The following is a 14,186-nucleotide window of genomic DNA, read 5'->3' on the forward strand; positions in this document are numbered from 1 at the left end:
GTGCTCTCAGCCCTTTCCAATTTCCTAATACACACGTTTCACAAACACATACTTTTTTGCAAACTGGCATTCTTTATCCTGGACACTTATCATTTTTGTGAGCACTTGTAATGTTATTAACTCCACTGAAATTAGTGGAGCAGTGCAGACAAACTCAGTGAAGGAGAAATCAGAAAAGGTACAGTGACATGCAACTATGCAAACTCTTCAGATATGCTGCACCCAAAATGTAATGAATACAAACTGACATTTGAAAATCTGTTCCAATCTATGACAGATTGTAATTTATCTGTCCCAGCCTGGAAAAATAGTTTAATCACTTACACTTTCCCTTCTCCAATTTAGCACTGTGTTTTTACTGGTGCCACATTATTACCATATCAGTATGACAGATTCACATCACATGCCCTCAATGTAAATCCTCATCAGCTTCATTTTTGGTGGCAAACAATTGTTTCTTTGAGAGAAAATTTACAAACATATTCAGTGAGTCAGCATTGGAAACAAAATAGTTTCTTCATCTGTGAACTATTGACTGCCTACAGTAGCCTTCCTTGGAGCAGTAAAATTGGCAGCCACAGATCTGGCGAAGGCTGAAGATGACATTTCATTCTATGAAATTGTGGTGAGAACAAAGTCGTGGTGAGCATGAATTACAAAATTTTGTAAAAAATATTGCTAAACTCAATTCTTGCTTTTCCAAACCTCAGTGCTCCTTTTCTGGTGTTGATCTTCACCTATTTGATAGCTTCACATTCCTGTGAAGACGAAACCGACCAAGCAGCAATATCTCTATTTTTCGACATGTGTCATTTTTTCAGAGTTAAACTTCCGCTGTTATGTAGGCTCTTTCAGTAAGTATAGTAGTAATACTGAAAATATTGTGGCATCTTTCATCTTTGATCATTTACTTTCCATTTATTTTATTCAAATTTAACTCTCTTGGTAGACTTCAGTTTCTGCTGCTGATCGATTTTTATTTTATATTCAATACCTGTACCCTGCATCTCTCATTTTTCCTATCTGTGAATTGACATTTCCTTCCTTTCACCATAATATACCATTTTCTTTTGTCTTTGTCATAGTGAAGAGTATTTGGAAAATTCTGAAAGCTCAAGATTCAGATGCATTTTTAAATTTAATGTCTCCTAGCAATAGTTCACCAACTGGTAAATAATAAATATTGCTTGACAAATGTTCTTTCATACCTAATTTTTCTCCTCATCGATGGCTTCTCATATATAGTTATTTTATTTTTGTGTCTCACACAGGGATTGATCTTGTTCATGATCAGGTTGAAAAATCACTCTTAAAAGAAGTTGAAATTCAAAGAAATTGCCGAGATCGCCTTAAGAGTATTCATGATAAAGTATGCCAACAGGTAAGTGCTAGTAAGCAGTTTCAAACATGAATGTTAATAACAATTTTAAAAAATGTGTGTTTTATCATAATTAAGAGAGTAATCTTGGTCCCCCCCCCCCCCCCCCCCCCCCCCATGAACCATGGACCTTGGCGTTGGTGGGGAGGCTTGCGTGCCTCAGCGATACAGATAGCCGTACCATAGGTGCAACCACAACGGAGGGGTATCTGTTGAAAGGCCAGACAAACGTGTGGTTCCTGAAGAGGGGCAGCAGCCTTTTCAGTAGTTGCAAGGGCAACAGTCTGGATGATTGACTGATCTGGCCTTGTAACAATAACCAAAACGGCCTTGCTGTGCTGGTACTGCGAACGGCTGAAAGCAAGGGGAAACTACAGCCGTAATTTTTCCCGAGGGCATGCAGCTTTACTGTATGATTACATGATGATGGCGTCCTCTTGGGTAAAATATTCCGGAGGTAAAATAGTCCCCCATTCGGTTCTCCGGGCGGGGACTACTCAAGAGGATGTCGTTATCAGGAGAAAGAAAACTGGCGTTCTACGGATCGGAGCGTGGAATGTCAGATTCCTTAATCGGGCAGGTAGGTTAGAAAATTTAAAAAGGGAAATGGATAGGTTGAAGTTAGATATAGTGGGAATTAGTGAAGTTCGGTGGCAGGAGGAACAAGACTTCTGGTCAGGTGACTACAGGGTTATAAACACAAAATCAAATAGGGGTAATGCAGGAGTAGGTTTAATAATGAATAGGAAAATAGGAATGCGGGTAAGCTGCTACAAACAGCATAGTGAACGCATTATTGTGGCCAAGATAGATACGAAGCCCACACCTACTACAGTAGTACAAGTTTATATGCCAACTAGCTCTGCAGATGACGAAGAAATTGAAGAAATGTATGATGAAATAAAAGAAATTATTCAGATTGTGAAGGGAGATGAAAATTTAATAGTCATGGGTGACTGGAATTCGAGTGTAGGAAAAGGGAGAGAAGGAAACATAGTAGGTGAATATGGATTGGGGGACAGAAATGAAAGAGGAAGCCGCCTGGTAGAATTTTGCACAGAGCACAACATAATCATAACTAACACTTGGTTTAAGAATCATGAAAGAAGGTTGTATACATGGAAGAACCCTGGAGATACTAAAAGGTATCAGATAGATTATATAATGGTAAGACAGAGATTTAGGAACCAGGTTTTAAATTGTAAGACATTTCCAGGGGCAGATGTGGACTCTGACCACAATCTATTGGTTATGACCTGTAGATTAAAACTGAAGAAACTGCAAAAAGGTGGGAATTTAAGGAGATGGGACCTGGATAAACTAAAAGAACCGGAGGTTGTACACAGATTCAGAGAGAGCATAAGGGAGCAATTGACAGGAATGGGGGAAATAAATACAGTAGAAGAAGAATGGGTAGCTTTGAGGGATGAAGTAGTGAAGGCAGCAGAGGATCAAGTAGGTAAAAAGACGAGGGCTAGTAGAAATCCTTGGGTAACAGAAGAAATATTGAATTTAATTGATGAAAGGAGAAAATATAAAAATGCAGTAAGTGAAACAGGCAAAAAGGAATACAAACATCTCAAAAATGAGATCGACAGGAAGTGCAAAATGGCTAAGCAGGGATGGCTAGAGGACAAATGTAAGGATGTAGAGACCTATCTCACTAGGGGTAAGATAGATACTGCCTACAGGAAAATTAAAGAGACCTTTGGAGATAAGAGAACGACTTGTATGAATATCAAGAGCTCAGATGGAAACCCACTTCTAAGCAAACAAGGGAAAGCAGAAAGGTGGAAGGAGTATATAGAGGGTCTATACAAGGGCGATGTGCTTGAGGACAATATTATGGAAATGGAAGAGGATGTAGATGAAGATGAAATGGGAGATACGATACTGCGTGAAGAGTTTGACAGAGCACTGAAAGACCTGAGTCAAAACAAGGCCCCCGGAGTAGACAATAGTCCATTGGAACTACTGACGGCCGTGGGAGAGCCAGTCCTGACAAAACTTTACCATCTGGTGAGCAAGATGTATGAAACAGGCGAAATACCCTCAGACTTCAAGAAGAATATAATAATTCCAATCCCAAAGAAAGCAGGTGTTGACAGATGTGAAAATTACCGAACTATCAGCTTAATAAGTCACAGCTGCAAAATACTAACACGAATTCTTTACAGACGAATGGAAAAACTAGTAGAAGCCAACCTCGGGGAAGATCAGTTTGGATTCCGTAGAAACACTGGAACACGTGAGGCAATACTGACCTTACGACTTATCTTAGAAGAAAGATTAAGGAAAGGCAAACCTACGTTTCTAGCATTTGTAGACTTAGAGAAAGCTTTTGACAATGTTGACTGGAATACTCTCTTTCAAATTCTAAAGGTGGCAGGGGTAAAATACAGGGAGCGAAAGGCTATTTACAATTTGTACAGAAACCAGATGGCAGTTATAAGAGTCGAGGGACATGAAAGGGAAGCAGTGGTTGGGAAGGGAGTAAGACAGGGTTGTAGCCTCTCCCCGATGTTGTTCAATCTGTATATTGAGCAAGCAGTAAAGGAAACAAAAGAAAAATTTGAAGTAGGTATTAAAATTCATGGAGAAGAAATAAAAACTTTGAGGTTCGCCGATGACATTGTAATTCTGTCAGAGACAGCAAAGGACTTGGAAGAGCAGTTGAATGGAATGGACAGTGTCTTGAAAGGAGGATATAAGATGAACATCAACAAAAGCAAAACAAGGATAATGGAATGTAGTCTAATTAAGTCGGGTGATGCTGAGGGAATTAGATTAGGAAATGAGGCACTTAAAGTAGTAAAGGAGTTTTGCTATTTGGGGAGCAAAATAACTGATGGTGGTCGAAGTAGAGAGGATATAAAATGTAGGCTGGCAATGGCAAGGAAAGCGTTTCTGAAGAAGAGAAATTTGTTAACATCCAGTATTGATTTAAGTGTCAGGAAGTCATTTCTGAAAGTATTTGTATGGAGTGTAGCCATGTATGGAAGTGAAACATGGACGATAAATAGTTTGGACAAGAAGAGAATAGAAGCTTTCGAAATGTGGTGCTACAGAAGAATGCTGAAGATTAGATGGGTAGATCACATAACTAATGAGGAAGTATTGAATAGGATTGGGGAGAAGAGAAGTTTGTGGCACAACTTGACCAGAAGAAGGGATCGGTTGGTAGGACATGTTCTGAGGCATCAAGGGATCACCAATTTAGTATTGGAGGGCAGCGTGGAGGGTAAAAATCGTAGAGGGAGACCAAGAGATGAATACACTAAGCAGATTCAGAAGGATGTAGGTTGCAGTAGGTACTGGGAGATGAAAAAGCTTGCACAGGATAGAGTAGCATGGAGAGCTGCATCAAACCAGTCTCAGGACTGAAAACCACAACAACAACAACAACAACAACAATCTTGGTCAAAGTCAGCAAATTCAGAACTCACAGTTTAGCTGTATTTTGCCCCTTATTTTTTTATGTGATTCAGCTGTTTGTACAATCGCTTCTAGTTTATATTGTTTCAGTGGCTTGCATGTCAAATTTAACTTTCATCATTTAATAAAAACTCTAGTTTTTAATGTCTTTTAATTAGTGGCGCACACACACAATAATTCGTGCATGAGGTGTAGTGTGAGACATAAATAAATTTATGATATTTGAAGTTGTACTGAATATATTAGTCCTAAGCAAATTCTGAACTATTAGTAAATCATAGATGAAAGAGGCAATCAATTAACAAAAAGACAAACAGCAAAAGATGCTGCAGGTGTGAAGAAAGAAACTATTAAATGGTATAAGGTGGTTATTAGAAAGAAAGCTAGAGTTGCAACAAAACAGTAATAGAAATGTACTGTAGCAGAATATTTTGAAGTAAACAAAACTGTTGGGAAATGTCAGTGGATGTGATAAAATACAATAAAAAATTTTGTAAGCAACAGTTGAGAACAAAAAAAAGTATAAAGGATACAAATTAAAAAAGATTGTGGCACAGTAACCAAAACAGAATGGAAGTTCTCTGAGCATTTAAAGATTTCATAAATTCTTTTTTGTAGTTGAAGAAATGAATCAGAAACATAGGCAGTCAATAACAAAATTACTGGTGTTCTGGAAACAATTCCAGAGGAAATGTGTAAAGCCATTTGAGATGTGATGAAAGGAAAGGTGCATGGAGGTTGTGGTGTCTCATTAGGAATGGTTAAAGCCTGAGGAAAGTAATAGAGAAGGAACTTGTGAAATTATTTAAAGTATGTCTGTGATGGAAGACAATTACTTACAACTGGAGCATTATTCTATCTCGTGAAAAAGGAGATGTACTAGACATAAAAAACTGTTGCTTCAACATATGTTAGTATACTGAAATTCTAAAGGATATACACTGTCCAGCCATTAATGTGATCACCTGTGAGAAGCCCAAATAACCACCTATTGTTGCAGACTTCTGTGAGATGTGTAGGAAGAGTGTCACTAAGGTTCTGGAAGGTACCAACAGGGATGTGGAGCCATGCTGACTCAAGTGCAGTGGCCAGCTGTGCTAGGTTTCTTGGCTGAGGATCCACAGTGTGAACAGTTCAATCTAAGTGTTCCCACAGATTCTTGATTAAGTTAAAACCTGGGGAGTTTGGTGGCAAGGAGAGTGCAGTAAGCTCATACAGGTGCTCTTCAAAACGTGTGAATACTGTGAGCTGTGTGACACATTGCATTGTCCTGCTGGTAGAAGCCATCGTGCCAAGGATGCCAGACTGCATGTAGGGATGGTCATGGTCCCTAAGGATAGATGCATACTTGTGTTGATCCATTGTGCATTCTAGAGTGACGAGATCACCCAGGGACTGCCATGAAAATGTTCCACAGACCACAATGCTTCCAGGGTTTTTGCTTCAGATGTTTCATTCCATACACGCCAACGGCTATCTGTCCTTCATAGCATAAAATGTGATTCATTTGAAAAGGCCTTCTATTGCCATTCGTCAGATGTCCAATTGTAGTATTGGTGTGCCAATTGTAGCCTTTGTTGTCGATGAACAACAGTCAGTGTCAGATTGTAGCCTTTGTTGCCAATGGACAGCAGTCAGTGTTAGTATATGAACCAGGCACTTGTTGTGGAAGCCCATATGCAGCTGCATTTACTGAAAGATCTTGAGGAGACACTGTTGGTAGCTCCTTGGTTCATCTGGGCAATCAGATACACAGCAACTGCATGTCTATTTGGCCATACACGTCTCCACAGCCATTGTTCACCCATGTCATCTATGGCCCGTGATACACCGCAGTAGCATTAACACTGGTGTTGGATAGCACCATTTTGCTATGCATGGCTTACTTTACCCAAGGTGGCATGTGAACAGTTTACAAACTTAGCCATTTCTGAAATGCTTCCGCTCTTGGCCTGAAAGCCAATGATCATGCCCTCTTGGATATCAGATAAATCATTCTGTTTCTGCCTTACAACAGTGACTGTGTCTCTCCAGCACAGTTTATGTATCCTCCATTGCTAGTGCTGCCACCTGCAATCAAATGGGTTCAAATGGCTCTGAGCACTATGGGACTCAACTGCTGAGGTCATTAGTCCCCTAGAACTTAGAACTAGTTAAACCTAACTAACCTAAGGACATCACAAACATCCATGCCCGAGGCAGGATTCGAACCTGCGACCGTAGCGGTCTTGCGGTTCCAGACTGCAGCGCCTTTAACCGCACCCACCTGCAATCTGTGAGTGGATCTTGCACATTAGCATTGAACATAGGCGGTGGTCACATTGATGTAACTGGGCCATGTATTCTTACATGCTACAGCTACCACTAGACTAAAAGAAGATTGAAAAATTCAGCCAAGATTTTTGAAAGAATTTTACTAAACTGAATAAGTGAAAAGATAGAAAAGGAGCTGAGTGAAGAACAGCATGGGTTAAAGGAAGAAGCATGATTGACCTGATATTTTCTATCCATCAACTAATGGAAAAAAGTTGGGAGTATAACAAAAGGGTGATAATGGTTTTTATAGACATAGAAAAGGCATATGACTCAGTTAACAGGGAAAGACTCTGGGAAGAAATGAAGAAGATAGATATAGAAGATGGAAACATTAATGTAATAAAGACAATGTACAGAGGACTCAATTATAGAACTAGAACACCATTGGGGAACTCTGAATACTTCAAGATAAGACAAGGACTTAAGCAAGGAAGTATTCTATCACTTGCACTTTTTAATGTTGTGATGGAGGGAATGAATAGGGCAGTTAAAGATATAGTAAAAGAAAAAGACAAAAAGATGATTTTTGCAGATGATATGGTAATATAACATTCATAAACTAAGAGCTTTTGAGTATGCAGTGGGGAGATGCATATTGAGAATTGGTAGGAGAGAGAGAAATGCAAACAAATGGCTCAGGGAATAGGCTAGATAAGAGTGAGACATAATTATGCCTGTCATGAAAATGAAATAAAGACGGATGGATTATTTAGCCAGACAAGCAAGTTGTTTACTGGATTGCAAGAGATAAGAATGGACTTATATTATGTAATGGAGGACAGGTAGCTGACATCAGAAAACAAAACATGAGCAACATTGATGTGTATAGTTGAAGATCAAAATTCATGGAAGTGTTTAGAGGAGAGGAGGCAACCTTTTGTCTAGTAATTAAGGTCAAATGGTTGATGATCATGATGATGGTAATGGTACTGAATTATCAAGTATTTGTATTAGTTGTGAAGATAATCATATTATAATCATTTTATACATTTTCTATGGTTTCTTAGTTGCTTCTGTAATCATGTAGATGTAGTTCTTCTTTGCAAAAACCAATAGGTAAACAACACAGATACCAAAGAGCAGGTTACAATGTCAAGAATTCAAATCAGCATATCTGGGAATAACAGGCAGAAATTTCAAAACTAGGTATAAAGAACACATATGAAGCTAGAAGTATGAAAGTAGCCATTGAACCTTTATTGAACATCTTACAAAATCTGGACAAGAACCATATAACATGAAATAGGATGTGAAAATTATTAGAGTGAACAGTTACAACAGAAAACTCCTAACATTCCAGAAAACTTTCACATACAAGGAACTCTTTCAATGAACTAAAGAGTAATACATAATTAAAATGAATGTAAGCTACAACAAACACAGATATAAAATATTATTGGACTAAATAATAAATTAATCCATCTCTCTCTCTCTCTCTCTCTCTCTCTCTCTCTCTCACACACACACACACACACACACAAAGCAAACAAACATCAAATTATGTATAGACACCACCACACAAACAAAAGACAAATGATAAATACTCGGTGACAGTTGTAACACTACACACTGTAAACTCACAGTCAACAACCAACAACGAAAAGTGGAAGTGGAGAGTTCAGGTAAATGTGCTAGAAAAAAACTTCAAAAATCTGTCGTCTAGAGTATGTATACCAACTAAATATGAGTCCAGGACAACACACATGGATTAATAACATCAGAAATGGTAAATAACACCAAATGCTGATTTAGCATCATGAAAGTTGTGCTGAAAAAGTTGTTTCTCACCTCAGAAAACAAGATAATAGCAAGAAAAAAAATGTAATGTACTAACATATATTACAGGCCACTGAGGATGCTTTGCAAATAAAAGAAGCAAAACATGTAAGGCACGAAACAAATTATCTTTCATTTAGTTTCAAAGATGGAATACATCTCCATGAATAAGCATATTGTTGTTACATTCAGCTACCAGGCACTGCCACACACCAAAATGTTTTGGAGCCAGGGTCATCCATCAGAATGTTCTGGAACCAGAGGACCTGAGTAATGAACCAGCTGAAATGTACAAGAAGGAATATAAATATATTTCAAGTTAATTAGTTTCTGATCCACAGATAATTTTACAGTGATATTAAATGTTGCATCTTAATTCAACAATGAAATATAATTAAAAGAAAAGAATAAAACACAGTTAAAGTTCAACAGATTTGTATGTCCAGGCAAATAATTCCTCACACATCTAGTTACACGAAGATTCGTACAGCATGTGCAATGCTCTTTTAAGTATTCCTACTTGCAGACAATATGAAGACTATGACAGTGTCCCTGCCTTTCCATTACATCCCATCAGCCCATGTTGTAGTGGGGTGGTGTTGCAGAACAGAGCAGTGCAGAGTATTGGACAGCCAGCATAGTGCTGCTTTGCAAGTAGATATAGTGGGCAAGGGAACAACATGTCACACATGTGGTAAACCACTGAAATTGTGAGAGGAATTACGAGTAGGAAGAGTTATTCTCTGCAGCTACTTTGAGTGCTGAAAAATAATACTAGCAAAAGATAATAAATCATTATCCATAGAACAGTGCTGTTAGAGTTTATCATTTTCATCAATGCATATCAAAGAGAAGATTGAGAGAATGATATGTCCAGCAAAACAGAATTAACTAGTAGAAAAATTGAGCCTTTCATCATTTGCCCAGTTGAGTTTTGACAATGCTTCAAGATGTCATTGACCATGTTTGACTGCATCTCACAGTATGAGGCACTTACCTCGTCTTGTATGAGATGTTCCCCGGGAGGGGGAGGGGGTGGGGGTGGACTGCTGTGGCCTGTTGTAGGGTTGTGAGCCACTGAGGCCTATGGTGGGATGAAGTCTCTCCATCATTTCTATCTCCCTGGTTTAATACATACATACTTAATTTAATTAGCCCTGAAGAACATTTAGCAAATACCCAATTCATTTAAAATGCATTGTTATTTGGTAATACTCCAAGCAATTGCAAATGCTTGTGGCAAGTTCACTGTAAGCAGTGTAGGAAGACATCTAGAACAGTGTGATAGTGGTTGTTTGTAATTTTGAAGTGTATTTCACTTGATGCAAGAAGGAAAGCTGATATAGTGCTAGTCTCTCTGTTACCACAAATGCCAGTTTTACTGCTTTACATATTCACTAGAGATGAGGCATATCTGCAGTTAAGGCAGTTGTTCAAATAAATGTTCTTTTACTGAATGACAAAAAATTGAATATGCTTTTGGAATAATGAATGCTATTACATGTATTTATATGCTTGCAAATGTAATTATTACAAAAAAAAACTAAACAGTGGCAGTCCAAGCATCACCCGTAATGAATTTGTACATAGCTACCACACAAGACAAATAAATGATAGACACGTACAGCAGACAAACACAGTGCTATTACAGAAAGGCATACTCCACCCTGGGATCAAATTGTGCAATGCACTACCCAAATCCATAAAAATAACATGGACTTAAAAAAGTCCAAATCAACTGTGGAGGATTACTTGGTTGAGAACTGCTTCTATACAGTAAGGGAATACCTGGAAAAACAAAACTTCCTCACCGATTATGAATGTTTTTATAAAATGTGTGGAGTAAGACAGTATTGTATGATTTTATCTTTTGCTAAAATGATGTATGAAAAAAGAAAACAAGTCGAGGAATGTGTATTGTAATTAATGAACAGTCCATTACATTTTGTACACTGAACAGTCCTAGATTCACAGGACCAATATGTAAATAAATAAATAAATTGTAAGTGGAGAACACTTCAATATGCAATAGAAACTTTGCCACAATGTGCTGAACATTTTGTGAAATGTGTGTGCACTCTGCAAAACACTGTTATCGGCCTAGAAGAATCCCTCAATGTGCAGTGGAAATCAAGAATTGCATGCAATTTAGCATCCGACAGGGTGATACTTAAACAGAGCTTTGAATAAGGCTATCCAAAAAAGAGATCCATGCAAACTTTCTGTAACACAATGAAGTATGGTTTTCATTTGGTTGTTAGTTGTGTTACTTTGCACTTTATTATTGGCTGTCATTTTGAGCCAATAAAAGAAATAAAAATGTTAAGTAAATGTAAAAGTTTATCACTGTAACATAGTGTGTAACTATCTGACTACCTCATCCCATAACTTGTTCAAAATGAGTCTTTGATGATGATTTTTACAGTGGACAAGGGCACCAAGTAAACATATTTGATACCAGCATGTCCACTGATGCAATTTTTAACAAAACTGCAAGTGAAAAACAAGCACAACAACAATGCCAAACCTATCTGATGCTGCTACCTGTAGCAGTAGTCTGATGCTGCTGTGGTTCCCAAGCTCTTCCAGAGTTACTCAGACACAATGGTCACAGCTCGTCAGGCAGACATGTTTGATCCCTTCAATGCTGATTTATTTCATCAATGGTGTACTGCTCTGATCACACACACACTGGTCACTCTGCACTGTTGCACTATAACTGCAGCCTTATGCTTTCAAATTTGGCAGAATAACTTGATACCGCATCCCTCCTTAATGAAGGATATGTTGAGCTTCAAAAGGTGGAAGGAGGTTAGTGTTTTATGACTGATCCTCCCAGTGGCATGCATTGATGTGGAAGCATAATGCAGAATCACAGAGGTATTTTATAGTTCATGTATGTGATGTATTTATCAATCCATATTTTGTGTTCTCTGAATAAGCCATTACCATATACTATGATAATATCAGAGACATGCTCGTGCTGTCTATTTTAGATAAGTTAGCAGTAATTATATTTGTATTCTTGTTCAGCACTTTATTGTACAATTGGATTTCCTGGTACCCAAAGACAGTTTTGAGTTTCTTATTTGTTTTTTACTAGCGATCTGCCCTGGCATCACATGGGCAGCGCCAAATATCTATGGTCAGACGACTTATCTGGCCTAGTGATAATTTTGTTTATGGGCCACTGCATAGAGTTTTAAATAAAATTCAGAGAACAACATTAGGTAACTGAATATCATCATGTTCATACAACTTAAGCAATGTAAGCAGCATGGGCCATAAAAGTTCTTAAGAGGCATGAATGTTACCTGTTCCATATTTAGGAGTGTGGGGTGTGACTTCTCATCTCAGCATCTCAGTGATGAGAACATATCACGATTTAATTAATCCATTTACAACCAGTATCAGTATTCTATACAAATCATGGGTGTAAATATGTGTGTGAGATTGGATATGTTTTTTTTTTTCTTTTTTAAAAAAAATTGTAGCTTATTATGTATCAGAGACTGAGTGGGTCATGTCCAAAGGTCACAAAGAAAATAAAAGAAAAAGAAAAATAACACACCTGAGCTAGACGTGTAGTCCATGACAGCACTCCTTTGAACAGAGTCACTGCCACAATTCTTTGTCGCGGACCATTTGTGACAGACTTTTCCCCCTGCCCCACAAAGAATCATTCAAGCAAAGCAGAATGCTGGAAGTTGAGGCATCTGTTGTGCTGCTTAAAACCTTACTGTATGTAAACCATTTCATGAAGCCAAAATCATTGTACAGTGGCTTGAGGAACATGCTAACCGCATTGATGTCCTGGCCATCAGATTTGCCTCATTTGAATCATGTGGAACAAGCCTGGAATGCTCTTGGGTGCCAGCTCAGCATCCACAAATCAACAGCCCAGAAATTGTGTGACCTGTATGTAGACATCAGGTGCCACATAGCTTCAAAAGCCTGCCAAGGACTTGTCAAGTCCATCCCAAACAGAATTTCTTCTGATTGTGTTCCAAATATTGACCAGTACACAAATCAGTGGATCATAATGTTTTGGTTCATCAGTGAATTTCAGTGGATAAATAGTTGTACAGGTGCAGATCCAATCTGTCATTTCAGCTCACAGCTCCAGGGGCCAGTGCAGTAGAGAACAGTATAACTGGCTGTTGCTTCATTCATTGCTTCATTCATACATGATATCTTGTGAACAGTAGATGCAAGTGGACACGCAGATTCTACCTTCCTAGATTTTCAAGAGGCAATTGACAATGTACCGTGTCATCAACTGCCAAATGAGATACAGTTACATGAAAAGTGTCTTTGAAGATAAGTGATAAGTTTTATGAATTTTTGACTAACTGTACATTTTACTGGGGTGCTAATGTTCAGCAGAAATGAGAGCAATATTGGCTGCACCCCAATGAACTGCAGTAGGAGCTCTAATATTCTCCATACACATAAACAATTTATCTGATAGGATCAGCAGCACCATAAATTTGTTGTTGCTAGTGCTGTTGTCCACAGGAAAATATTGTCATTGATATTGCTGCAAGAGTTGGACAACACTTCCAGTGGGTGTAATGGACAGCAGCTCACTTTAAATATAGATAAATGCAAAATAATGCCTATAAAAAAAGAGAAAGAATTGAATAGTATCCAATCACAGTATTAGCTTTCAGCATCATGAACACATCACATTAGATAAGTATTTAAGAATAATATTAATAAGCGGAAAAAAACTGAAGCGTCAAAGAAACTGGTATAGACATGCGTATTCAGATACAGAGTTATGTAAACAGGCAGAATACAGCACTGCAGTCGGCAACACCAATATAAGATGACAAGTGTCTGGCGCAGTTGTTAGATTGGTTACTGCTGCTACAGTGGTACATTATCTAGATTTAAGTGAGTCTGAATGTGGTGTTGTAGTTGGCGCGTAAGCGACGGGACACAGCATCTCCGAAGTAGAGATGAAGTGAAGATCTTCCCATACGAACATTTCACAAGTGTATTGTGAATATCAGGAATCCAGTAAAACATCAAATCTCCAACATCGCAGTGGCTAGAAAAAGATCCTGCAAGAATGGGACCAATGATGACTGAAGAGAATCGTTTAGCGTGACAGAAGTGAAACCCTTCCGCAAATTGCTGCAGATTTCAGTGCTGGGTCATCAACAAGTGCCAGCGTGCAAACCATTCAACGAAACATCATTGATATGGGCTTTCAGTACTGAAAGCCCACACATGTACCCTTGATGATTGCAAGACACAAAGCATTATGCCTCAC

At 38.3% G+C, this 14,186-nt stretch overlaps 1 protein-coding gene across 1 annotated transcript in view; it reads left to right on the forward strand.

The window, feature by feature from the left end:
• Window positions 1-14,186, forward strand: part of LOC124789542 (tektin-3-like) — a 113,452-nt gene that overhangs the window by 62,446 nt on the left and 36,820 nt on the right. The window contains exon 6 of the mRNA XM_047256939.1: window positions 1,272-1,381. Within this exon, the coding sequence (XP_047112895.1) occupies window positions 1,272-1,381 (110 nt within the window). The remainder of the gene's footprint in view (window positions 1-1,271; window positions 1,382-14,186) is intronic.

The sequence above is a fragment of the Schistocerca piceifrons genome, chromosome 3, assembly GCF_021461385.2.
Source record: "Schistocerca piceifrons isolate TAMUIC-IGC-003096 chromosome 3, iqSchPice1.1, whole genome shotgun sequence".
NCBI lineage: Eukaryota > Metazoa > Arthropoda > Insecta > Orthoptera > Acrididae > Schistocerca > Schistocerca piceifrons.